The sequence below is a fragment of the Bos taurus genome, chromosome 2 (genome assembly GCF_002263795.3).
Source record: "Bos taurus isolate L1 Dominette 01449 registration number 42190680 breed Hereford chromosome 2, ARS-UCD2.0, whole genome shotgun sequence".
Classification (NCBI taxonomy): domain Eukaryota; kingdom Metazoa; phylum Chordata; class Mammalia; order Artiodactyla; family Bovidae; genus Bos; species Bos taurus.
This window is the reverse complement of record NC_037329.1, coordinates 124,760,668-124,786,638: the sequence shown is the minus strand read 5'-3', so window position 1 is coordinate 124,786,638 and position 25,971 is coordinate 124,760,668. Positions and strand designations below refer to the sequence as shown.

Here is a 25,971-nt window from a genome sequence, read left to right as displayed (position 1 = left end):
GGTCATACAGTTGGACACAGCATTTATTAAACACCCATACAATGCAAATCATCTTTCTTTTTCCATGCAACTTAGTTTCAGAACACTTGATGAAGTGTAATGGCTGGTTGCAAAGAAAACAGATGATTCTTACTTTCTAAGCACTTAGGATGGAACTAGTAATGTGCCATATACCAGCTCTCTAGAATAAAAAATACCCTGATTTGTAATGCTTGCCAATTTCTTTGGTGTATATACTCCCAGCATCACTGATTTCAAGTTACCAACTTGATGTTGCTAAACCGGGAGTTGCAAAGAGATGTACACAGTTGGCTTCCCCTGTGACTCAGTGGTAAAGAATCTACCTGCAGTGCAGAAGATGGAAGAAATGCGGGTTCAATCTCTGGGTTAGGAAGATCCTCTGGAGTAGGAAATGGCAACCCTCTCCAGTATTCTTGCCTGGAAAATTCCATGGACAGAGGAGCCTGGTGGGCTACAGTCCATGGGGTTGCAAAGAGTCGGACCCAACTGAGCACACAGGCACGTGCACAGTTGGTTCTCAGGAGCTGGTGGAGCTGCCTGCAGCATACCACTGGGTGAATCACACGTACTAAGAAAATCTCCAGTCGCTAGTGAAGTCCAAAGGCATTTCTGTGAAAAGATGTCTGCCCCTTCTTACAATTCCCATCTTTTTCAGGAGACCATGATCTCCAGGATGCCCTTGGAATTAATAGTTATTATATTGCTGTTCCTTTCCTATGGTTGTTATCTTTTCAAATCAGACAAAATTACTGGTGCTTCTTATTTCTGACAGCATTCCCAGCTATCTGACTTCATGTGAAAGATGGCTAATGCAGAAGTGAGTGTCCCAGTGGGAGATGTGGTTGTGGTACCCACTGAAGGAAATGAAGGGGAGAACCCTGAAGACACTAAAACCCAAGTGATCTTGCAGTTACAGCCTGTGCAACAAGGGTAAGTGACTAAAGATTGGAATATTCTGAAAATTTTGGGGAGTTTAGAGTGGAGATATTGTAACTTTAAGGTGATTTAGCACAATGGAACATTCAACATCAACTCTCAGAGCTAAGTTTTCATCTCTATAATGTATTGTGTGCTATATTTGTCATTCAGTACTTATTACAACAACTGACTGTTTCCTCGTCTCTCGCCCTCTACTCTGAGTTCCTTGAGGATAAGCTACATGGCTCCCTTATCATATTTATCCACACTTTAGCGCAGTGCCTTGGTACATGTGGTACTTTTGCCAAAAGAGGTAGTTACAGTCAGGGGAGAATAGGCAAGCCAGCTATAAAAGTATTCCTACCAGAAGTTCTCTGGGCCCTCATGGATGGGCAAATTATCAAGCTTAGTCTATTAAAAATATGTGTATCAATCGCCTACCATTATACAACATATCACAAAGGTGTTGAAAGCAATATAGCACATGGTTCTCACCATCACGAAGCTTGCAGTCTAGTTGTGCAAAGCAAAACTACATGTTTATAAATAGAGTGATCACTTACATGGCAAAATCTAAGAAGTGCCAAGTGGCATGCTTAGGATGTGCTTTTGAATTCAGAGAAGTGATTCAGAAAATCACGATGGATTTGAGAGAAGAGATAAGATTCTTAAATGGGCTTGAAAGGTGAACAGGAATTAGATCTCCAGAGAGAAGAGGGGGCTAGTTATTTTATCTTGGGGAATATATAAAAGATTTAAGGATCAGAAGTATTCTACGGGCTTCCCTAGTGGCTCAGATCGTAAAGAATTCACCTGCAATGTGGGAGACCTGGGTTCTATCCCTGGGTTGGAAAGATCGCCGAGAGAAAGGAACAGCTACCCACTCCAGTATTTTTGCCTGGAGAATTCCATGGACGAGGAGCCTGGTAGGCTACAGTCCATGGGTTGGCAAAGAGTCGGATACGACTGAGCAACTTTCACTAGGCAAACACACAATTGGCCCTCGGTATCTGTAGGTTCCACATCCTCAGATTCAACCAACCTTGGATGGAAAAAAAATTCCAGAAAGTCCCAAAAAGCAAAATTGAATTTGCCACACACAGGCAACTATTTATAAGCATTTACATTATATTAGATATTACAAATAATCTTCAGTTCAATTCAGTCACTCAGTCGTGTCTGAATCTTTGCAACCCGATGGACTGCAGCACGCCAGGCCTCCCTGTCCATCACCAACTTCCAGAGCTTGCTCAAACTCATGTCTCTTGAGTTGGTGATGCCATCCAACCATCTAATACTCTGTCATCCCCTTCTCCTCCTGCCTTTAATCTTTCCCAGCATCAGGGTCTTTTCCAGCGAGTCAGTTCTTCACATCAGGTGGCCAAAGTTTCAGGTATTGAAGTTTCAGCTTCAACATCAGTTCTTCTAGTGAATATTCAGAACTGACTTCCTTTAGGATGGACTGGTTGGATCTCCTTGTACTCCAAGGGATTCCCAAGAGTCTTCTCCAACACCACAGTTCAAAAGCATTAATTCTTTGGCACTCAGCTTTCTTTATAGTCCAACTCTCACATCCATACATAAGTACTGTAAAAACCATAGCTTTGACTAGATGGGTCTTTCTTGGCAAAGTAATGTCTCTGCTTTTTATTTTTTATTTATTTTTTAATTAGCACTATACTTTACTATAAATTAAAAAAAAGCAGTTTCAATGTCTCTGCTTTTTAATATGCTGTCTAGGTTGGTCATAGCTTTTCTTCCAAGGAGTAAGCGTCTTTTAATTTCATGGCTGCAGTCACCATCTGCAGTGATTTTGGAGCTCAAGAAAATAGTCTGTCACTGTTTCCATAGTTTTCTCATCTATTTGAAATGAAGTGGTAGGACCGGATGACATGATTTTAATTTTCTGAATGTTGAATTTTAAGCCAACTTTTTCACTCTCCTCTTTCACTTTCATCAAGAGGATCTTTAATTCTTCTTTGCTTTCTGCCATAAGGGTGGTGTCATCTGCGTATCTGAGGTTATTGATATTTCTCTCTGCAATCTTGGAGAAGGCAATGCAACCCACTCCAGTACTCTTGCCTGACAAATCCCATGGACGGAGGAGCCTGGTGGGCTGCAGTCCATGGGGTCGCTAAGAGTCGGATACGACTGAGCGACTTCACTCTCACTTTTCACTTTCCTGCATTGGAAAAGGAAATGGCAGCCCACTCCAGTGTTCTTGCCTGGACAATCCCAGGGATGGGGGGAGCCTCCTGGGCTGCCGTCTATGGGGTCGCACAGAGTCAGACACGACTGAAGCGACTTAGCCGCAGCAGCCTGCAATCTTGATTCCAGCTTGTGCTTTATCCAGCCCAGCATTTCACATGATGTACTCTGCATGCATATAAGTTAAATAAGCCTTGACGTACTCCTTTCACAGTTTGGAAGACACCACAGTGAGAAGCCCATGCACCACAACTGGAGAGTAGCCTCTGATCACAACAACTAGAGGAAGTCCACGCACAGAAAAAAAGACCCAGTTCAATCAATAAGTAAAAATTATTAAGAAAGAAAGGTCAGAAAACTATGGTTATATTTTTAAAACTAATAATAAAGAGTCCTTATCTTTTACAGATATATACAAATGTCTGGGATTTGCTTCAAAAAAACTTCAGGAGTGGGCAGATGTAGAGATGAAATCAGACTGTCCATGTGTTGACAACTGTTGAAGCTGGGTGATGGATGCTTACATGAGAGTTCATTATCATATTTTCTCTATTTGGAAGTATTTTTGAAATTTCCTATAATAAACAGCTTTATAAGTTACCAAGATAGGCTAATAGGCTGACAGTTTTTTAATCATTAATTAATTTTTAATCATCTGATTTATGCAATAGCTGATCTAAAGTATATGGGAGGATGTATGTATATTATATGCAAATACTATGCCATTTTATAAAAGACTTGCACATCTGTGGATTTTGGTATTTGCAGGGGTTTCTGGAACCAATCTCCCCACAATACTGAGGAAGGACAGTAATCCAATCCCGGTCTACTAAGTCATGTACCTTGCCTTAAAAAGTTCTAGGGAAAAACTGTTAAACTATTAACCTGTCTTGATAATTTAAAAAGCTTTTTATTATAGGAAATTTCAAATATACCTCCAAATAAAGAAAATATGATAATGAACCCCCGTGTAAGCATCCATCACCCAGCTTCAACAGTTGTCAACACATGGCCGGTCTGATTTCATCTCTACATCCGCCCACTCCTGAATTTTTTTTGAAGCAAATCCCAGACATTTGTATGTATCTGTAAAAGATAAGGACACTTTCTTATTAGTTTTAAAAACGTAATCATAGTTTTCTGACATTTCTTTCTTCTTTAATAATTTGTATTTATTGACTGTGCTGGATCTTTTTTTCTGTGCGTGGACTTTCTCTAGTTGTGGTGATCAGAGGCTACTCTCCAGTTGTGGTGCATGGGCTTCTCACTGCAGTGTCTTCTCTTGCTGGGCTTCAGTAGTTGCAGCACACGGGCTCAGTTGCCCCATGGCATGTGGAATCCTCCTGGACTATGGATCAAACCCACATTCCCTGCATTGGCAGGTAGATTCTTAACCACTAGGCCACGAGGGAAGTCTGACATTTCTAAATTTTGTTAAGCATAAAGGAGATATTCTAAGGTCTATAAAGGAAAGTTGATATAAATAATGTCTAACATATAGAGTGTCTTAAATTTTTATTGGCACCACAGATTACGCATGCTTATTCAAACTCATTTGGGAATTTTATTTTGATACACACACACATACTTGTCGTCGTTACCTTTTGAGGTACAGTAACATCAAGAAGAATTAAAGGTCAGGTTCTTCTGTCTTTCCTAAAGTATTCCAGTTGTCACTAGTCCTATCCACAGTGGAGACAGAAAAAACTTCTCTGCTGCTTCGAGACTTAATTCTTTTGAAGATTTGGTTCCACTTAATTTTCTGTTGGTCTTTTTTATTTTCCAAATGATACTGTCTTATCTGGAAACCTGGCATTGCTTGATTAGGTAGAGGCATCTTTGTCCAACATACATTGACTTCCCAATCCACTGTCTACAGTGAATTTTAATGCATAAGCTAGTGAATAAACATTTTGAGGTATTGCCTTTTTTTGGGAGGGGGGTGGCTATTGCATTTTGAGATGTTTGTCAGTTGTATTATTTAATTATTTTAATATTTTATTGGATTTTAGCCTCATTTTGTAAAAATGAGCAGGGTACAAAAACAGTGATTTTAGTGATGAGATATACAGGTCTCATTTTAATTTTAATACACTTGAGACAAAGGTGAAAATTATCAGGTGTCAGTGTTCAGCCTCATCATACTTCACCTGATGGGCTGTAATTCAAGTGTGAAGGAAATAAACAATCAAAAGGTATGCATACATTGCTAGGAATAAATTGGTAAAGATTATATTTAAAAGATGTGAGAGTTGGACTATAAAGAAAGCTGAGTGCCAAAGAATTGATGCTTTTGAAGTGTGGTATTGGAGAAGACTCTTGAGAGTCCCTTGGACTGCATGGAGATCCAACCAGTCCATCCTAAAGGAAATGAATCATGAATATTCATTGGAAGGACTGATGCTGAAGCTAAAACTCCAATTTGGCCATCTGATGCAAAGAACTGACTCATTTGAAAAGACTCTGATGCTGGGAAAGATTGAAGGCAGGAGGAGAAGGGGGTGACAGAGGATGAGATGGTTGGATGGCATCACCAACTCGATGGATGTGAGTTTAAATAAGCTCTGGGAGTTGGTGATGGACAGGGAAGCCTGGCATGCTGCAGTCCATGGGGTCACAAAGAGTCGAATGTGACTGAGTGAGTGAACTGACTGGCTGGCTGATATTCAAAAGGCAAGAAATAGAGATTTTATATAAGTATTGTTAAATTTCAATATGTAATTCCTTTTGCCCATCATTTAATTTTTTTACATATATGACACTTTATACTTTCCCAAATATTCACCATATACACATTTTCAGGGATACGTATGAAGCAAAAGTAGAGTATAACCTGACGCATTATATAAGGTGATACTTTCATAATGATACTAAGTTAAAATATATCCACATTCATGTTTTTAAGAAAATAGAGATACTAAGGTGAGTGAAGCAAGGTCACTCAGTTGTGTCCGACTCTTTGTGATCCCATGGACTGTAGTCTACTTGGCTTCTCTGTCCATGGGATTTTTCAGGCAAGAGTACTGGAGTGGGTTGCCATTTCCTTCTCCAGGGGATTTTCCTGACCCAGGGATCGAACCCAGGTCTCCTGCATTGCAGGCAGACGCTTTACCCTCTGAGCCAGTAGGGAAGCAGGTACTCAGGTACTGAGATACTAAGAAGATTTTTTATTCTGGGAGTTTTTCCAACAAAGAAGACTTGTTCAGTGTATGCTTTCTTTTTAAAAACAAAAAAGATGATTATTAACCTTTTCAAATAAAACCTTTAAATATACTTTGGAAATTCTCAGAAGGAATGAAAGTACTAAGATTCCATTACATTCTTGACTTTCCAATTCATTTTGGATTCATAAGAGTTTTTATCAATGAAAGGACTGGTGATTTTAATACTACATAAATTTACTCAGTGTGCTGAGTGGAATAGTTCAGTTTGAGGAATAGTGACCTTACTTTCCTTATGCTCATATCCCTCCCTAGTGGGAGGTTTAAAGTGTTAGGAATATATATAAACTCAGATCAGTAGGGTACCCCTTAGCTTATGTAAGAATCCCACACTCAATTAATCAGAATAGCTTTCCTTAACATTCAAGATAAAAAAAAAAAGTATATTTTCAATTTTCAGTGAATTGGAATACAATAATGTGGCCTTAACTTTAAAACTCTTAAACATGTATACCATATGTACTATATATTATACTATTTATATGTATTTATATGCACACATTATACTATTAGTGAAGTTAACATCACAGTCATTGTAAATGCTAATAGTAACTGACTTGTACTTCACCGATCCATAATTACCACTTATTATTTGTAGCATAATAATTTGTGTGCATGTTTTATACTTCAATTTAGAGTGTAAGCTTCTGTGTTCTTGGGAAAAAAGGATTTAGTATATCATGTGTTCTCAAAGAATGTTTGTGAATTAATAAAGGAATAACAACAATCATAATAAAATTTTGGGGTGATTATTAAAAAAAGCTCTAGTAAACCTAATTTTGCCTTACTTTGATGATTCAGAAGGCTATTGATATCTTATAAATCCTTAACATTTTAAACATATTTTATGATTTTTGACTATAGTTTTAGTAAGTATAGAGAATTAAGCTAAATCCATCACTATTATGAGTTGCTTTAGAAAGATTTTCCCTGATAAAATATTTTGCCTGTAAAAATACAGACTATGCCCCAACTTCCCAAGTGCAATTTACTGGTTGTTGAAATTATGTATAGACAAGAATCTATTATTTTAAAGGATTTTGTACTTATTGGTCAATGAGCTTACCAAATTTACTTGAAGTAGAGGTATGGTTTTATTTTTTTCTTGTCTGTGCTGCATGGTGGGATCTTAGCTCTCCAGCTAGGGATTGAACTTGGACCACAGCGGTGAAACTCAGAACCCTAACCACTAGGCCTCTCAGGGACCTCTTAGATTATGCCCAAGGAGAGAAAGAAAGGTAAATAAGTAAATAGTATTAAATATTATAGTTGTTGTGACAAAAGCCTAAAGTACAGTTGGGTCACAGAGGAGGAATTGGATGATTATACCAGAGGACTGAGATGGAAGAAAAAGCACCATACAGGCTGCTGATTAAAAAACAAACGATGGGGAAAGATGTTCTGGGAAGAGGAAGAAGAGCAAGAACAGAAGGGATAAAAGAAGATGGCAGTTTGGTACTATAGGGGCTTGGGTTGTCTGGTGGGGGTTTGGTGAGAATTGAAACCAGGGACCAGATCATGGAGGGACTTAAATATCATATTATGTATTTGGGGCTTTATTTCAGCAGCAAGGAGGAGATTCTTGCAGGGTTTTGCAGAGGGTGTTACCTGATCATTCTGGAAGGAATATAGAAAATCAGGTTGATGAGAGGAAACTGGTTCAGACTAGAGATGACGCAGCCTGAGTTAAGGCAGTAGCAGTGGAAATAGACAGGAAGGGTGTTAAGGACGTGTATCTGGCAGGACTTAGTGACTGGCTGTGTGGGAGTTGAGGAGGATGAAAAGGGAGAAATTTAGTGTAATTTCCAGGCTTCTGTTTTAGGCTACTGTGTGCTGAGTAGTGCCATTTACAAGGATGGGAAATATAGGAAGAAGAGTAGTTTGGGAGGTGGGAGAGGAAAGAGAACTTGGTTATTTTAGACATAATTCATTCAATCAAGTCCTATGGGATGTTCCAGTGCATTTATTTATTAGCAGTTAATTGTGTCCTGCTGTGGAATTCAGAAGGGAGGTCTGTGCTAAAGGTGTTGCCATCAGGGAGGGAAATCACTGATGTAAAGGGGATTGTTCAGGCAGTACTTCAGGATAGCAAGTGCAGTAAATAGCATGTTAGGCTTATTGTGGAAATTAAACAAAGGATGTCAGTGTTCATGTCAGGTTATCTGAGCCCATTTCTTAGAAGGCAGAAACACTTTGGAGAAAGAGTTTTCCTTAAGTGGTACCTTTCATTACTGCTAGTTACTTTGGGCATAATCGCTCTCTCTCTTTTTTTGAAAAACTAGGCTCTGCTCATATCTGTAGTTTGATTATGATGCCTTAAAAAATGCTGAAGTGTAAAAATGGCTAAAGTGCCTAGATTCCAACAAGGGACATCAGCTTCTGTAGTCAGTAAGTTCTTCCTGGTTTGAATTGTCTAAAGGTATTACTTTTTAGTCATGTTTGGATAATTCTATAATATGTTACAAGTGAAGCAACAATCTATGTCATGAACTTTTAAAGTTAGGAAGGGATAAGTCTGGTGTAAAATACAGGTATTTTACAAGTAGCAGTGTAAATAGAGTAGCAAGAGAAACTTTTCCTCTGGGATGAGGAAGGTTGTTGATTCATTTCCATGATAGTAGCTGCTAAGCAGTCTTGGGCAGCCTGGAATTTAGATACATTGGGGCTTGAGTCAGAACACTAACATCAAGTTGTAAAGTATATTATTTTATTCCTTTTGAGATAGATTAAAACAAATTTCTTAACCCCGTGCTGTGGATATTAATATTGTCGTGATTTATGTAGTTTATTGATGGACACTTTTACGACAGGATTTATGAAGCTGGATCTGAGAACAATACGGCAGTTGTGGCAGTAGAAACTCACACAATACACAAAATTGAAGAAGGGATTGGTAAGTCCTTTTGTTGTTCTAGTACTTTTTTTTTTTTTTAACCACACTTTGAGGCATGTGAAGCCCTCTGCAGTTGGAAGCGCAGAGTCGTAACCACTGGACCCCCAGGGAAGCCTTGTTCTGGAACTTTTAACCTTAGCCTCCTTGGTTGAGATTTCTTGCTTTTTGTGCCTGATTTCCTCTTCCCGTCCCCCCACACCTCACTACCCAATGTGCTCTACTGGTGCTGTAGCCATCAATTCGATGATGGTACATCAAGAGACACTGCGATCTGCTAGGGCTATCAGTTGATGTTTAACGTTAGTTTGCTAGGGTTACTGAAAAGACTTCTCATCAGTAGAAATCTGTCAAAGAAATTGGAGTCTCAAGGTTGGTGTCTGTCATTAGGGAAGTTGCTGATGAGGTGCTGATTGGAAGGCAGAGTGGAAAGAAACTGAAGAGGAACTCTGAAATTAGTCAGACTTGGCGTTTGAATCCCATATTCTCACTTAGCTGTATAACCTTGGAAAATCCCTTCACGTTTCTGAGTCCTATACAGGTACATAGGAAACCATGACCGCCTCACAGGATTGTTTTAAGAATTAAAAAAGATTGAACCTGTAAAAACACATGGCACAGTGTCTGGCACATTTCTTCCAGAAGATTCCTAAACAATACGAATCACTGTGAACTGTTAGCCCCTCAGAGGAACCAGGAGACTAGAGCTGTTGAATTAAACTTTAAAGAAGAGTGTTTGATAAATAACTGATATTTTTTCCATTTGCAAGATGCAAGCACTATAGAAGCAAATGAGGATATGGAAATTGCTTACCCCATAACTTGTGGGGAGAGCAAAGCCATTCTCCTTTGGAAGAAGTTTGTATGTCCAGGAATAAATGTAAAGTGTGTCAAGGTAATTGTCTTTTCTCCTTGCTGGGGTCTATTTTGGGGCTCCTTGTTTTCAAAGGGTATGGTTTTAGAACCTCTTCTTCCCCACCATTTCAGTGTTCTTAATTTTGTAGCGTCCCTTTGTGTCACAGTTTAAAAGAAAAAAAAGGACTATGGAGTGATACTGACCTGGGTTCAAGTCCCACCAGAATACAAGTCTTTTGAGAGCTGAGAATTTGTCTGTCTTCTTCACCATTGTATCCCTAGCACTTGGACTAGTGCTCTGAATATTTATCAGTAAATATTTTGTTGAATGAATGGAGTCTCAACTCTATCACTAGTTAGGTGACCTTGGTCAGGTAATATTTCAGAGCTTCATATGTTAAAATACAAATAATTATACATACATACGCACACAGTAAGGTTGTTGGAAGGTGAAATGGTATATGTAAAATGCCTTATACTAGTGTGTAGTTTGGCAGAATTTCTTCAAAATTATTACTGATGAAAATAATCTTCATGAGAGCACAATGTGGAAATAATTGCTTATTCTGTCTCTGCTGGTAGCCACAGCTCTACCCATAGGTAGTAGGCACCGTCAGTAGCATCGTCTTGGAATCATTAAGGATTACAGAGTTTTGAGGCTCTGCAGTGCTGTTGGTTTCTACCATCCTTTTTCTTTCTACCAGATCCTGAATCTTGTCATCAGGGCTGGATAGATAACTTCAGTTTATTTTAATAGCCTTTGCAATATCAAAACCATCTGCTTGATTCAGGACACAAATGGATTTTATATCCTAATCAATATATTAACACCAGGACAGGGCCAGAGAAGGATCACCTCCTCTAGCACAATAGGATGGGAAGATAGAGAATACAGGCTATGATGAGAGATGTCATCTGGGTATTGTTTTGTTTGTAACAAATAGAGTTATGTCTTTCTTTCCCTCATGGCCTGCCTAAATTAACATTGGATTATTTTGGACTTTTCCTTTTACATTAGTTCAATGATCAGTTGATCAGCCCCAAGCATTTTGTTCATCTGGCTGGCAAATCCACCTTGAAGGACTGGAAGAGAGCTATTCGTCTGGGTGGAATCATGCTCAGGTGAGCTCTAATAGCAAATTCACACCTTTGAAGTGACTGTGGGGTACTTAATCATGGTAGAATCCAGAGAATCCAGTCTTTCCTCTCCAACTTGAATTTTTATTCTGTCTGAAGGATTGGCTTGAACGATCCGTGTATTATTTGACCTTCATCAACTTGTTCTTAAAATCCCTGTGAGAGAAGGAAAATTGAATTAAATCGACTCCTTCCAGCATCTAGGGCAAATTCTTGTGATGTCACAATGCTGGGTAGGATCGTCTCTGTGCAGAGAAGCTCAGGAGTAGATGACAGTCTTGCTTGAGATCACTCAGCATAGGTGGAGCTAAGCCTGGTGCTAAGAAAGAGTGGCTACCATGGAGATGTAGGCTGACGGACAAATTCTGGGATAATCTGGTAAAGCAGAAGGGTGCTGTTCATAAGAAACAGTTATGCACAATGAATGCAATCCTTGCCGTCATTGTGCCATAGAAATAAACGTTATTTTTTTTAATGCAAGTAGTTTTTTAAAAAATTATTTATTTGTTTGTGGCTGTGTGCTGGGTTTTTGTTGCTGCCATGTGCTTTTGCTAGTTGCAGTGAGTGGGGCCTACTCTCTAGTTTCGGTGCACAGGCTTCTCATTGCAGAGCATGGGCTCTATGGTGTGCAGGTTTTGGTAGTCGTGACATGTGGGCTCACTAGCTGTGGCTCATGGGCTCTAGAGTACAGGCTCAATAGTTGTGCTGCATGTGCTTATTTGCCCTGAAGCATGTGGGATCTTCCAGGACCAGGGATTGAACCCGTGTCCCCCGCATTGCAAGGTGAATTCTTAACCACTGGACCTCCAGGGAAGCCCAGAAATTAGAATGTATAATATTCTCACCAATTCTGTTTTTGCAGCAAGTTTATCATAATTTCATCCCCTACCCATAAAATTAACATTATTTTCTATCAGTAGCAGTCACCTATTGATAGAAAATTTTAAAATGTGGTCAAGAATTAAAAGTTCTCCGCAGAACATGTATCAAGAGCCTTAAAAGCCTCTTACTCTTTGTCTTCAATTTTTTAAGGAATCTGTCTAAAGAAAAATCTACAGTACTTATAGAGATTAAAGTATAATGGGGTTTATTGCAACATAATTCAGGATAGTGAAAATTACAGTCTGCTTTAATACACAGTCAAGGTAATGGCACCCCACTCCAGTACTCTTGCCTGGAAAATCCCATGGACCGAGGAGACTGGAAGGCTGCAGTCCATGGCGTCGCTGAAGGTCGGACACGACTAAGCGACTTCACTTTCACTTTTCACTTTCATGCATTGGAGAAGGAAATGGCAACCCACTCCAGTTTTCTTGCCTGGAGAATCCCAGGGACGGGGGAGCCTGGTGGGCTGCCATCTATGGGGTCGCACAGAGTCAGCCATGACTGAAGTGACTTAGCAGCAAGGTGTATCTGAAGTAAATTATGGCTCATCTAAATATATGGGTTTATACATTAAAATATTCCTAAAGATTTTTTACGTGGAAAATTGCTTATAATGTAAAAAAGAAAACAAAATGGACTATCAGTTAATTTAGTTGTTTTAAAAAATATATAGGTAAGTAAATTTAGTGGAAGAACATATGCTAAAATGTTGACATTATCTTTGTTTTTTTTGACATTATCTTTGTGTTGGGGGATTTTTTTTTTTAAGGAGCAATTGTTTTCTTAATAATTTTTATATTTTCCAGAGGAAATGTTAATTTTTTTCTTCATGTGTTATCTGTATAGTCAGAGGCATAATTTTGAAAAACTCACTCCAGATCATTTGTATGTGTTAATTATTAGTTGAATGAAATTGGAGGTGAATACCTTTAACTTTTCTTGTTGTTCTTGGGTTGTTTTATTTGGCGAGATAAATAAGCATATGCCAACTCTCCCCAAATATAAAAGACCCAGAGTGCCTAAAAAATCTTCAGCGAAAGCCAAGTAACATTATAACATAGAGTTTACTCTAATTAAAATATCCTATGGTTTTGCTCCTAGCCTATAATAACAATGTCTTGTGAATCTAGTTATAAGGACATTTTATAGTGGGGGTTTAGTGTAATCAGCTTTGCTCTGTATTTTTAGGAGAGTTATTTCTTTTTTTTTTTTTCAAAGGAAAGACATGTGCTGAAGTTTTATGTCTCCAGAAGTGGCAACAGATCTTGCTGGTCTACAAGTACTAACATTTCAGAATCTAACCACAAAATTTGAATCCGCCTGTGCCTTTTCTCAATTGTGCTGGGATATGAGTTAGTCTTTTCCCCTTTAGGGTTTGGTTTCAATGAGATTCTATGGGGAAATTTAGCTAGTGTCACAATTATATGTCTAAAACTTAGTGATAACGGGAAATAAAAGAGAGTACTCATAATGAGTAGACTAGGGAGGGAAGAGGAGTGCTTGTACATGTGGGCAGGACCATGAACATTTTATTGCCGCAGTTAGAATTTTTGCGACCTAAGGACTTGAATACTATTAGGTTTCACTAATACATAGAACGGACTCCGCAACTTTGTCTCTGTCCCCTCCCTGTACGTGAAGTACAGGCTGAACTGGTACTTCTTGTCTCTCTTTGCACAGGAAAATGATGGACTCCGGACAGATTGATTTTTACCAACATGACAAGGTTTGCTCCAATACCTGCAGAAGCACCAAATTTGATCTTCTTATCAGCAGTGCGAGAGCTCCAGTGCCAGGACAGCAGACAAGTGTGGTGCAGACGCCCACATCGGCCGATGGTAGGGGGTAGGAAACCACCTGAAAACCCATTGTGTTGCTCAGTAGTACTTTTCCCCTCGTTCTCTTTTGTGTTTTTAATTCTCATGAGTGTTGATGTAAGATATGGTAATCTTGGGTAGGAGTCCACGCTTTAGAAAGAACTCTGTTTTCTCCTAAATGATTCCTACTGGCCAGTCCTCCTTCCTTGTTTCTGTATTACAATGCATGGTAAACGTTAGAAAGGGGATTCATATGAGTTTATTTAACAGTTTACTTTGGTGCCAGTGCTGCTTGGTATATCTTTGAAATTAGGTTGTTTTGAAAATCCCTGGCAATTCTGATGGTCAAGGCAGGCGACTGGATTTAGAATGGTGAATGGTTTTCAGCTGTTGAACTGAGAAGTCTCAAAAACAGTGTGTCATTGACTGGGCTGGACTCTGGAGACTCTGCTGTGAGAGTCAAAGAGCTCTGTCTGGGAGGAATCCAGATAAACAAGCTGAGACATCTTCACAAATGAGATAGGGTGTGCACACACTTCACTATTGTTGAGTTTGGAATGAGGGCTCTCTAGGAAAGATATAACCATTTGAGGTTATTATTAAGGATTTAGTTGAGCTGGAAACTTAGCGCAGCTAAAGTTCTTAGAATGTGTCTAAACTACTTCCAGGAGACTTAAAAATATGCCTGACAGAGACACAGAATGCAGTGTAAGGAAGGCACTGTGCTTTAAAAATGACTTCGCAAGGTTTCTTTTGGTCAACCCTAAGGTTCTGTTCCCAACCTAACTGCTGGATGAGTAGAAGCCAAATCTCACTGAGTTTCTTTTGGGAAAGTATAAAATATCTAGCAGTGTGAATATTTGGTGGTATGACACTTTGACTTGAGAAGTGAAAAATGCTGTGAAATTATCTACTTTTTATTTTGCTGAACCTTCTTGATCATCTATATTGATAATTTGCTTGTTTACTGATATCCTTCACAGTGGAGAATCCACATTTTATATTTCTGTCTGGATCAGTTTGATTTTTCTCAATTCTCTTTGTTTAAAACCTTAATATTAAATTGATAGCAATAGGTTTTTCCTCTGTGAATCTACTATTCATGGATCTCTTACCTGATTTTTTTTTTTTGGTCTCATTTATCTTGCTTTCTCTTACATCAGCTGATAAGTAAGTTATAGCAACTTCACATATTCTAGATGGTTAGTATCAAATACACTTGGAGTAGGGCTCTTGACTAAGCACCATAATTTTCTTTTTCAATTATTTCAAGTCTTCCTCATCCTCACTAAGTCTGGGTACAGCCTGGCAATCATGCCTACCTTCTGTCTCTTTCAAAAATATAATTACTCAGATTGCTCTTTTGTGATTTTGTAAGTTATCTTTCACTTTCTATTCAGAGTAAGAAGAAAGCATTTTCTGCAAGGCAGGTTTTCTTTAGGAAAGCCAGTGTTCATCCTGGCTTACCTAGGATTCTAGTTTTTAATATAGGGACCTGCAGACAAAAGGCCATAAGTTAAATAGCAGGATCTCTGGCTGTCTGAGAAAGGATAGCTGTGACTTTTTCATAAAATTCACTGGCCTTCCCTTTAATGCACTGCTTTTAGGTAGCATCACACAGATTGCCATCTCAGAAGAGAGCATGGAAGAGGCAGGGCTGGAATGGAACTCGGCTCTCACTGCTGCTGTCACCATGGCCACAGAGGAGGGCGTGAAGAAAGACTCAGAGGAAATTTCAGGTACTATCTATGGCGCGCAGATTTCTTGCAAGGTTTTGTAATTCTTATCACCATTATGATTATGGACACAGAAAGGCTCTTCATTACTTGTGCTGGTCTTTCTTATGCATATTAATACTAATTATAGCTGCAAACATCTTATTTGAATCCATGTAACAGCCTTGCAAAGTTAGATTTTATGAAGAAATTGAGATTCAGAAATGTTTAGTACGTTGCCTAAGACCAATCACACAACTGGTATCAGAGCTGAATTCAGCTGTTTCGCTCTGGAGTCCATCTTCTTATGCTGCCACACTGATTCCAACTTTGGCACATTCGTTAGATAAACCAAACTGCAAGATTTTAGAAGAAAAAATTAGCAAGCAGGTGGTGTAGATGATGATTAATGGTGATTCACTTAAAGGGGACAGGAGAAGCTTTATATCGTCTTTCATTAATTCATTTAACAAATGTTTATCGCTGCCTGTTTTTAGCTGGCACTGTTGCTTGATCTAGATAGAAAGATAAAAAGACATAACCTCTGCCCTCAGGGAGCTTATACCCCCACCTATTCAACTATTTCATTTTGGTGTTTTTAAGTATAGGATTAGAGGGAGTATGTCTTTAATTTATTATTTAACTTTTGAAATATTATATATTAAAAGTGAAAAGTGCAAGTGTTAGTCACTCAGTTGCATCTGACTCTCTGCAACCCCATGGACTGTAGCCCACCAGGCTCCTCTCTCATAGAATTCTCCAGGCAAGAATACTGGAGTGGGTTGCTGTTTCCTACTCCAGGGGATCTTCCCAACCCAGGAGATGAGAATGGCTACCCACTCCAGTATTATTATCTTTAAATTATTTAAATAAATGTTTTAGTATTTAATATTTAATTTAATACTTTTATTGAAGGAAGATACCCATTCCCTGTAGCCAGAGGTATGACCCAGTGAGGTAATTATCACAGTTACCTGGAGTCCAAATAGTTATGTACCAACTCAAGGTGGCAGCTGGTGTTCCAAAAGCTTCTTTTCTTCTTCCAGAAATGCCTGAATAAGAAATCATTGGAATTCTCTGGTGGCCTAGTGGTTAGTATTCTGGGCTTTCACTGCTAGGGCCTGGGTTCAATTCCTGGTCAGGGAACTGATCCCATGAAGCCACACAGCATGGAAAAAAATTTTTTTTTGAACTTAACATTGTAGAGCTATACCTAAGCATATGTAGCATCCCTTATTTGTGTGCTCAGTTGTATCCAACTCTTTGTATCCAACTCTTTGTGACCCCATGAACTATAACCCACAAGACTCCTCTGTCTATGGAGTTTTCCAGGCAAGAATACTGGAGTGGGTTGGGACTTCCTCCTCCAGGGAATCTTCCAGACCCAGGGATCAAACCCATGTCTCCTGTATTACAGGCAGATTCTTTACCACTGAGCCACCTGGGAAGCCTAAGTATATGTAGCATCCCTTATTTGCCTTCTGTCTTATCCTTTTTTGCCAGAGGACACTTTGATGTTCTGGAAAGGAATAGCTGATGTTGGACTGATGGAAGAGGTTGTCTGCAATATACAGAAGGAAATAGAGGAGCTACTTAGGGGAGTTCAGCAGCGGCTCATCCAGGCTCCCTTCCAGGTCACAGGTAAACATACTAATCCTAACGATAGTGGTCTTTATTAAACAGTAACAATTGTAGGCAGACGTTATTAGCCTCATGAAACACTGAGGTACAGGTATTATTATCCTCATTTTACAGATTAGGAAATTAAGGATCATAAAACAGTAAGTTACTATACAAAGTTCATAACTGTAAATTTTAACTGTAAAATCTTGTTTTTTTTAATTGAGGTGTAGTTGATTTATAATATTGTGTTAGTTTTAGGTGTACAGCAAAATGATTCAGTTTTGTGTGTGTGTATATATTTATATATATTTAGATTATTTTCCATTATAAGTTATTAGAAGATACTGAATATAGTTCCCTGTGCTATACAGTAGATCACTGTTGCTTATGTATTTTATATGTAGTAGTGTATATCTGTTAATCCCATACTCCTACTTTATCCCTCCCCCACTTCCCATGGGGGAAATAGTAACCATAAACATGTTTTCTATGTCTGTGAGTTTGTTTCTATTTTGTAAATAAATTCATTTGTATTATTTTGTTAGGTTATATATATTTTTATATATATATAAAATAATATATAAATATATTTTGTTATATATATTTATATATATAAATATAAATACAAATATTTATATTTGTATAAATAATATTATATAATATTTGTCTTTGGCTTCACTTAGTATGATATTCTCTAGGTCCATCTGTGTTCCTGCAGATGGCAATATTTTCTTTTGTTATGACTAAGTTATATTTCATTGGATATATATACCACATCTTCTCTATCCATTTACCTGCCAACGAACACTTAGGTTGCTTCCATGTCTTGATTGCTGCAAATTGTAAATTGCTACTGTAAACATTGGAGTCCATATATCTTTTCAAACTGGAATTTTCATCATTTCCGAATATATGCCCAGGAGTGGGATTGCTGGATCATATGTGGTAGCTCTGTTTTTAGCATACCTTGGTTTTAAACTCAGGTTTGGCATTGCTTTTTCCACAGGTAATTTTTGCCTTTGTAAATGGTGCCAGAAAGCAGTCTCTCTGTCTCTCTCTCAATATAGATATGAATAGATATATAGAGTTTGAAAATTGAAGAAATCCACCTGTCTTAGACAATTCTCGTATTCTGTTAGTTTAAGGCTCCCAGAACTATTGTGTGCATTTATAAGTGTTTCTGCGTACTTACAGGGTACTTGCTGTCATGCACAATGTAAAATGTTTTAATCATCTGATACAAAAGGGCTCATTATGAGGTCTCATAAGCTTGTATGTTTAGTTAAGTCTGTCCTTAGATTTGTTAGATGTGTATTGTTACCTCTTTATGACTCATATACTATGTGTAAGGAAGTCAGGAAGTGTTAGTTGCTCAGTTGTGTCCCACTCTTTATGACCCCATGGACTGCAGCCCTCCAGGCTCCTCTATCCAAGACATTCTCCAGGCAAGAATACTAGAGTGGGTTGCCATTTCCTTCTCCAGGGGAATCTTCCTGACCCAGGGATCAAACTGGGGTTTCCTGCATTGCAGTTAGATTCTTTACCATTTAAGCTTCCAGGGAAGCCCCTGGTATTTACATTATGTAAATACACTTAAACTTTACAGCAGAATCTTTTTTTTATGATTGGAGGTTGTTTTTTTTTAAGGCAACTAATATAAAAAACAGGGGTGATTCTTTTAGACAGGGTGGTCAAAGAAGCCCCCTCTAAGCAGGCGGCATTTGAGTAGAAATCTGAATTGAAGGAGATAGCCATGTGACAGACTGGGAGAAGGAACACTCCAGGCAGAGGGGACAAAGATCTTGATATGACAGTAAACTGAGTGGGTTCAAAGAATTAGAGGAGTGCTGACATATGGCTCCAGTGGACTGTTAATGGAAACAGTGATGGGTGATGAAGTTGGACAGAAGCAGGGGGGACATTTTGGATAAGCTTTGGTCAGATAAAACCCAAAGATAAAACTTTGGGTTTTATTTTAAGGTGACATTAAGCCATCATAGTGATTTTGAGCAGGAGAGTAAAATGATCAGGTTTATTTTTATTTTTAAAAGATCACTGTGGTTGCTGTGGGGAGAATAGATTATATGGGGCAAGAATAGAAACAAGAAGACCACTTAGAGTACTTCCCTGGTGGTCCAGTGACTAAGACTGTGATCTCCTAATGCAGGGGGCCCAGGTTCGATCCTTGGTCAGGAAACTAGATCCCACATGCTGCAGCTAAGAGTTCGAATGCTGCAACTAAAGATCCTGCATACTGCAACTAAGACCCAGCACAGCCAAATAAATAAATAAATAGTTCAAAAAAGAAGACCAGTTGGAAGACTCTTGAAGGAGTTAGTTCAGGCAAGAGACGATGGTAGTGTGAATTAAGTGGGTAGTGGTAGACCTGGGAAGAAATGATCATACTGGGGATATGTTTTGAATGTGGAACTGACAGGTCTTGCTGATGGATTAGATGTCAGGTAAAAAAGAAAGAAATCCAGGATAACTAATGTATTTTTTGTCTGAACTGTGAGTGGTGGCAAAATTTCTTGAGATGAAGACTGCTGGGATAGGAAATCAAAATTGACTTTTGACTTTTAAATTGAGATGCTTATGAGGACTTCAGATGGAGATGTCACTTGACTTAACAGAAGTATGAATCTGTAATGTAGGAAAGAGATCTGGGCTGGATAGCTACATGTGGGAGTTCTTAGCATGTCTATGATACTTAAAACTATGAAACAGGACTCAATATGCCAGCAAATTTGGAAAACTCAGCAGTGGCCACAGGACTCCAAAAGGTCAGTTTTCATTCCAATCCCAAGGAAAGGCAATGTCAAAGAATGTTCAAACTACTGCACAGTTGCACTCATCTCACACGCTAGCAAAGTAATACTCATAATTCCCCAAGCTAGACTTCAACAGTATGTGAACTGAGAACTTCCAGATATTCAAGCTGGATTTAGAAAAGGCAGAGGAACCAGAGATCAAACTGCCAACATCCATTGGATCATTGAAAAAGCAAGAGAATTCCAGAAAAACATCTACTTCTGATTCATTGATTATCCTAAAGCCTTTGATTGTGTGGATCACAACCAACTGGAAAATTCTTCAAGATATGGGAATACCAGACCACCTTACCTGCCTCCTGAAAACCTGTATGCAGGTCAAAAAACAACAGTTAGACTTAGACATGGAACAACAGACAGGTTCCAGATCGGGAAAGGAGTACATCAAGGCTGTATATTGTCACCCTGCTTATTTAACTTACGTATGTGCAGAGTACATCATGCAAAATGCCGGCCTGATGAAGCATAAGCTGGAATCAAGATTGCTGGGAGAAATATCAACAACCACAGATATTCAGATGACACCACCCTTATGGCAGAAAGTGAGGAGGAACTAAAGAGCCTCTTAATGAAAATGAAATAGGTGAGTGAAAAAGCTGGCTTAAAACTCAGTATTCAAAATTCTAAGATCATGGCATCCCTTTCCATCACATCATGGCAAATAGATGGGGAAATAATGGAAGCAATGACAGACTTTCTTTTCTTGAGCTCCAAAATCACTGCAGATGGTGACTGCAGCCATGTAATTAAAAGACACTTGCTCCTTGGAAGAAAAGCTATGACCAACCTAAACAGCATATTAAAAAGCAGAGACATTACTTTGCCAACAGAGGTCTATCTAGTCAAAGCTATGGTTTTTCCAGTGGTCATGTATGGACATAAGAGTTGGACCATAAGAAAGCTGAGTGCCAAAAAATTGATGCTTTTGCTCTGTGATGTTGGAGAAGACTCTTAAGAGTACCTTGGACTGCAAAGAGATCAAACCAGTCCATCCTAAAGGAAGTCAGTCCTGAGTATTCATTGGAAGGACTGATGCTGAACCTCCAATACTTTGGCCACCTGATGTAAAGAACTGACTCACTGGAAAAGACCCTGATGTTGGAAAAGATTGAAGGCAGGAGAAGGGGATGACAGAGGATGAGATGGTTGGATGGCATCACCGACTCAATGGACATGAGTCTGAGCAAGCTCCAGGAGTTGGTGAAGGACAGGGAAGCCTGGTGTGCTGCAGTCTGTGGGGTTGCAAAGAGTCAAACATGACTGAGCAACTGAATGAACTAAACTGATGAAACTGGATGAGATGACTGTGGAAGAGAGCTAGCTATAGGTAGAGAAGTGGTCTGAGTTAATAACAGCTCAGTTAGTAACAGCTCTTTCAAGAAGCTTTGTTTAAAGGGGCATAAGGATAATACTATTAATAATAATAAATGCCCATGTTTGGCAATTAACATATGATATTTCAAACCTTCATATCTATTTTGCAGAGTAAGTATTATTGTCCCATTTGTTTCAAATGAAAAAACTGAGGAGTGAAATGACTTACCCAAGGTCACACAGACAGGAAACATCAAAACCAAGATTCAGACTTAGCTCTGCTTAGTAGATGACCATGTTTTCTTTTTCTTTCTTTTTTGTGCCATACCACACAACATGTGGGATCTTAGTTCCCCGGCCAGGGATCAAACCTGTGCCTTCTGCATTGGAAGGCAGAGTCTTAACCACTGGACTGCCAGGCGAGTCCAGAATGACCATGTTTTTCTAAACCAAGTCAGAACCTATAACCAGATGCAAGATTTTTTCCCTTATTTTTGTATTTATTTATATGGAGAGATGTATAAAGATACAACAATTAAATAAAAATTAGTTACACATGTGATAAATCTTTTTTACTTAATATTCATTTCTTTGTATTTATTCTTTGGTTGCACCAGGTCTTAGTTGAGGCATGTGGGGCAGGGATCAAACCCAGGCCCCCCTGCAATGGGAGTGCAGAGTCCCAGCCACAGGACCACCAGGGATGCCCTGTGATAAATCTTTGTTTTTTTGAAAATGCAATTAGCATTCTAATTTCTGAATTGTTTTATATTTATAAGTAGCATAGTAGGGAGTTTGTGGAGCATTTCTGTTTTAACTGGACAGACCTATTTTGTTTTAAATAGATGCTGCTGTTCTTAACAATGTAGCACATACATTTGGCCTAATGGACACAGTTAAGAAGGTTTTGGACAACAGGAAGAACCAAGTAGAACAGGGAGAAGAGCAGTTTCTCTATACTCTCACAGGTATGTATAGCTTCTCTCTTTTCTTTGGTGATATACTAACATCATCGAGTCTTGGCATTTCTTTGTTGTCTTCTGTTGGGACTGGACTGGCTTTTTCCGTCCTTCCTTCTTTTCCTCCCTCTCTCCCTCGCTCCTGCCTTTTCTGTTTTCTTCCTTCTCTGTCTTTCTTTCTTTCAAATCACATAGTGTTAGATTTGGCTTTTTCTTTGTACACAGTCCTGGGTGAGGTGGAATCAGGTCAAGCAGAGAAGTACAAAAGGAAAGAAAAGAAAACTAGCAATATGATCCTCCTTTTATATCTTTGAAGGATGAAGATGTCTGCTAGATTGCTCCATTAGCCCAGTAATATAAGTGGCAGAAGAATAAAGCTGACCCTTGTCTTTTTTACATTATTAATACTGAGTTGGTTGATAGATACACATTTTGCACTTCCCTTATTTCTGGTAATCAGAAATTATGAGCATATATATAATCTAACCCTTTAAATAAGTATTGGGTTGGCCGAAAAGTTCATTTGGGTTTTTCTGCATGATCTTATGGAAAAACCTGAACAAATTTTTTGGCCAACCCAGTGCTTTGTGCTGGTCTTCAAGCTAGATTTTAGAAATATAATGTTGAGTGAGGTAATCTCAGTCTCTTGAGGGCTTTCAAGGAACTCAAGGGAAAGCAGACTTAGAAATATGTGCAAAAAGTAGTTCTGTAGCAGAGGCATATGGAAGGTATGGTGGTAGAACAAAAGGAATTATCATTTATTGTCAGGGAATATTTAACAGGAGGATTCCTACGTGGTGTTTCTTGATTTCTTCTCTAATTACAGTACAGGAAGTAGCAGTTTCTAATCTAGCTACAAATTAGTATAACTTTCATTAGGTTCCAACAAAGGAGAGACTTTTGGAGTTGCACCTGTTGGCAGGGGAGAAGCATTTGGAGCAGCTAGGGCAGGGCTAGTAAGAAAATTTTGAAATATTTTATGTTGTTCTAATTGGGCCTTTTGTAAAGTTTTATCATCTAATTCATATTCATGCAATAAGTGTTCTGTGTGTTGTTGAATATTAGGAGGGTTAGAATTTACCTTGAAATGGCCAGAAATCAATTGGAATATTTTTTCCTTGCTTGGTGGCTCGTCTAACATTTGCTTTGATCTAGTGCCAAATTTCTAAATCAAAACTGCCTTTATCAGGGAACCAAGGATTACATTTAACCAGTGTTTGAAAGTAAGCCTCTATTCATTGGCCCGAAACCAAAAGTCCCTGAGCTTTAAACAAATGGTGAAGTAAAGTAGAGAAATGATGGGGCTTTCCAGCTGTATAGCCCGTGTTTTAGTACTTATTGACCTCAATAGGTCCCAACCTCAATAGGTCCTGAGTCCCTCAGCCATTTGACCCGCATCTTAATACTTACCAACCTCAATAGGTCCTGAGTCCCTCCGACCGAAATGCCACGTACACCAGTGTCCCTGTTCGGGCGCCACTTGTTGGGGTCCTTTAATGGACCGGGACCTGGTGGTCTGGAGGCAACAATAAGAAAGTGAAAGAGAGAAAGAGGCTAATACTCCCTGGTTTACGCAGAAAACCAATAAAGTCCTTGACACAGGACTTGGTCTCTCACGAAGGCACCAGGCACCCTCTCGATGGGGGGTGAAGGCACAGGGCACCTTCTCTAGCGAGTCTTAGAAGCCTGGGCAGGAGAGTGAGCAAGACGGGTCTCTGTGGTCCGAGGAATCAGCTGAAGAGAGAGAGAGAAAGAAAGACACGGGGACCCAAGCTCTGATGGAGCAAAGGTGCTATAATGATTTTTCTGTGAGTACATATAGGCCGTAGTACAAGAAGTTTCTTTCGTCAGTGATGAAGATCAGAAAATCAAATGTACAGTAACCGTTACCAAGGGAACAAGGGATGATGATGGTCACAAGGTCAGGAGACAATCCATATCTCAAGAAAGGGAATCGAGACTAAGCAGTTTTGTTGTAAAGAGAATGTTTACTAAAGGCGATTCAAGCCTGTCTCACACAATGACCTCAGTTCCTGGGAGCAGCGTGCTGTTCCACTTAAAAAGAAACAAAGGACTTGTGAGAAACAGCACGTAGGAATCCTCCTGTTAAACATTCCCTGACAATTTATATCCAGAGAAAAGTCATGAGAAGCTTTCGAAATAAGGTACAAAGCAAGTTAGAGGTATAGATTATCAATCTTATATGATGTAGAATATAGTCAGTTGGGAAAACAAAAGGCAAGAAAGATCATTTGGTAAGAGAAGAACAATTTAGGTTGTTTTAAACTTATTTTTATGTCCAGTTTATATTTTAAATTCAGTTTACCAAGTATTCTCAGAGATCCCCCTTTTCATTTCATCTTCCTAGGTATATTATAGGCTGTTATCCTGATTTTACAGATAACCCAGTAAAGGGAGAGAGAGAGTAAATGATTTGCTGGGATCACATCACTCCTTGACAGTGAAGCCCAGGGTAGCACTGTCTTCTTTCAGACTGGTAGAACAGTCTGAAAGATGGTTTTTGTTAGAAATGTAGGCTTCTGGTTCCTTGTCCATATATTTTAGTTATAACCACAATATACATAAAGTTGTGTTTTCTGCTTTTTTCACTATGATATACTAATATTTTTTCAAGTTCCTACACAGTATTTTACCTCGACATTTTTCTAGGGATGAATTTAAATTTTCAAAATTTTCTTCAAAGGCTTATTTATTGTAGTGAACTTATATGAATATAACATTTCTTCTTATGTCCTTTTAAACTACTTCATGGAAGTTCCCTGGTGGTCTAGTGGTTAGGATTCTAGGCTTTAAATGCCGTGACCCAGGTTCAATCCCTGGTTGGGGAACTGAGATCCTGTAAGCCGTGAGGCCCCCCAAAAATAAAGAAATAAGCTACTTCACAGGACTAAGCTTGAGGCTAAATGGTATTGATATTTGTTTATGGAGTTCTGTGACCTATTATCAAATTTCCGAGTAGATTATACCAATTTAGTTCACAAGTTTGAGCTCCCAACATTGGGTGTTGTTTTTTATAATACACTCTGATTTAACTTTTTTTAAAACTATACATTTAATTGATATCTTGTTTAGGTTCACGTTTCTTTGATTACCACCAAAGATGGGGAAAAAATGTAGTATCTTATAACCTTTAAAAGACAGTGTTGTAAAATTTTTGACTATGTTCTTTATCCCTACGAATTAGCGGCTTAGTATACATGCATGCACATACACACTCTTTTATTCCAAGCAGGGAATTGACTTGCTCTTGGTGTCGCACAGGAAGAATAGTGCTCTTCGGGTGTAACTGGTTATTTATTGGATGTATATCAGGTGCTAAGCAGCAGAGAAGTTCTGCTGTAGAATCAGACTCACCAGTAGTCATCAAGGTTGGATTAGACCCTTGGGAGAGGGATAGTGATAGGTGTATTGGGGTGGGAAGGCCACCAAATTGACTATCAGAAGACTTTTGTTTTGGCCCAAGTTCTGTGACCTTAAATAAATAGCTTTACTTCTCTGGATCTCTGTCAAAATGAATATGTTAGAACTCTAAGACCTCCTTCAGTATTGTAATTCT

General features: G+C 38.8%; 1 protein-coding gene and 1 non-coding gene across 6 annotated transcripts in view; both read left to right on the top strand.

Moving 5' to 3' along the window:
* Nucleotides 1-25,971, top strand: part of GMEB1 (glucocorticoid modulatory element binding protein 1) — a 35,374-nt gene that overhangs the window by 5,369 nt on the left and 4,034 nt on the right. For 4 of the 5 annotated variants that reach the window (XM_024977088.2, XM_010802593.4, XM_010802592.4 and 1 more), the window contains exons 2-9: nucleotides 794-951; nucleotides 9,179-9,261; nucleotides 10,029-10,153; nucleotides 11,132-11,235; nucleotides 13,816-13,973; nucleotides 15,560-15,691; nucleotides 17,171-17,308; nucleotides 22,281-22,403. In XM_024977088.2, coding sequence (XP_024832856.1) covers nucleotides 824-951; nucleotides 9,179-9,261; nucleotides 10,029-10,153; nucleotides 11,132-11,235; nucleotides 13,816-13,973; nucleotides 15,560-15,691; nucleotides 17,171-17,308; nucleotides 22,281-22,403 — 991 coding nt within the window. In that variant the 5' untranslated portion in view covers nucleotides 794-823. 5 annotated transcript variants of the gene reach the window in all.
* On the top strand, nucleotides 25,172-25,243 carry TRNAL-UAA (transfer RNA leucine (anticodon UAA)). The gene has a single exon. It is a non-coding gene; the product is annotated as a tRNA-Leu (tRNA).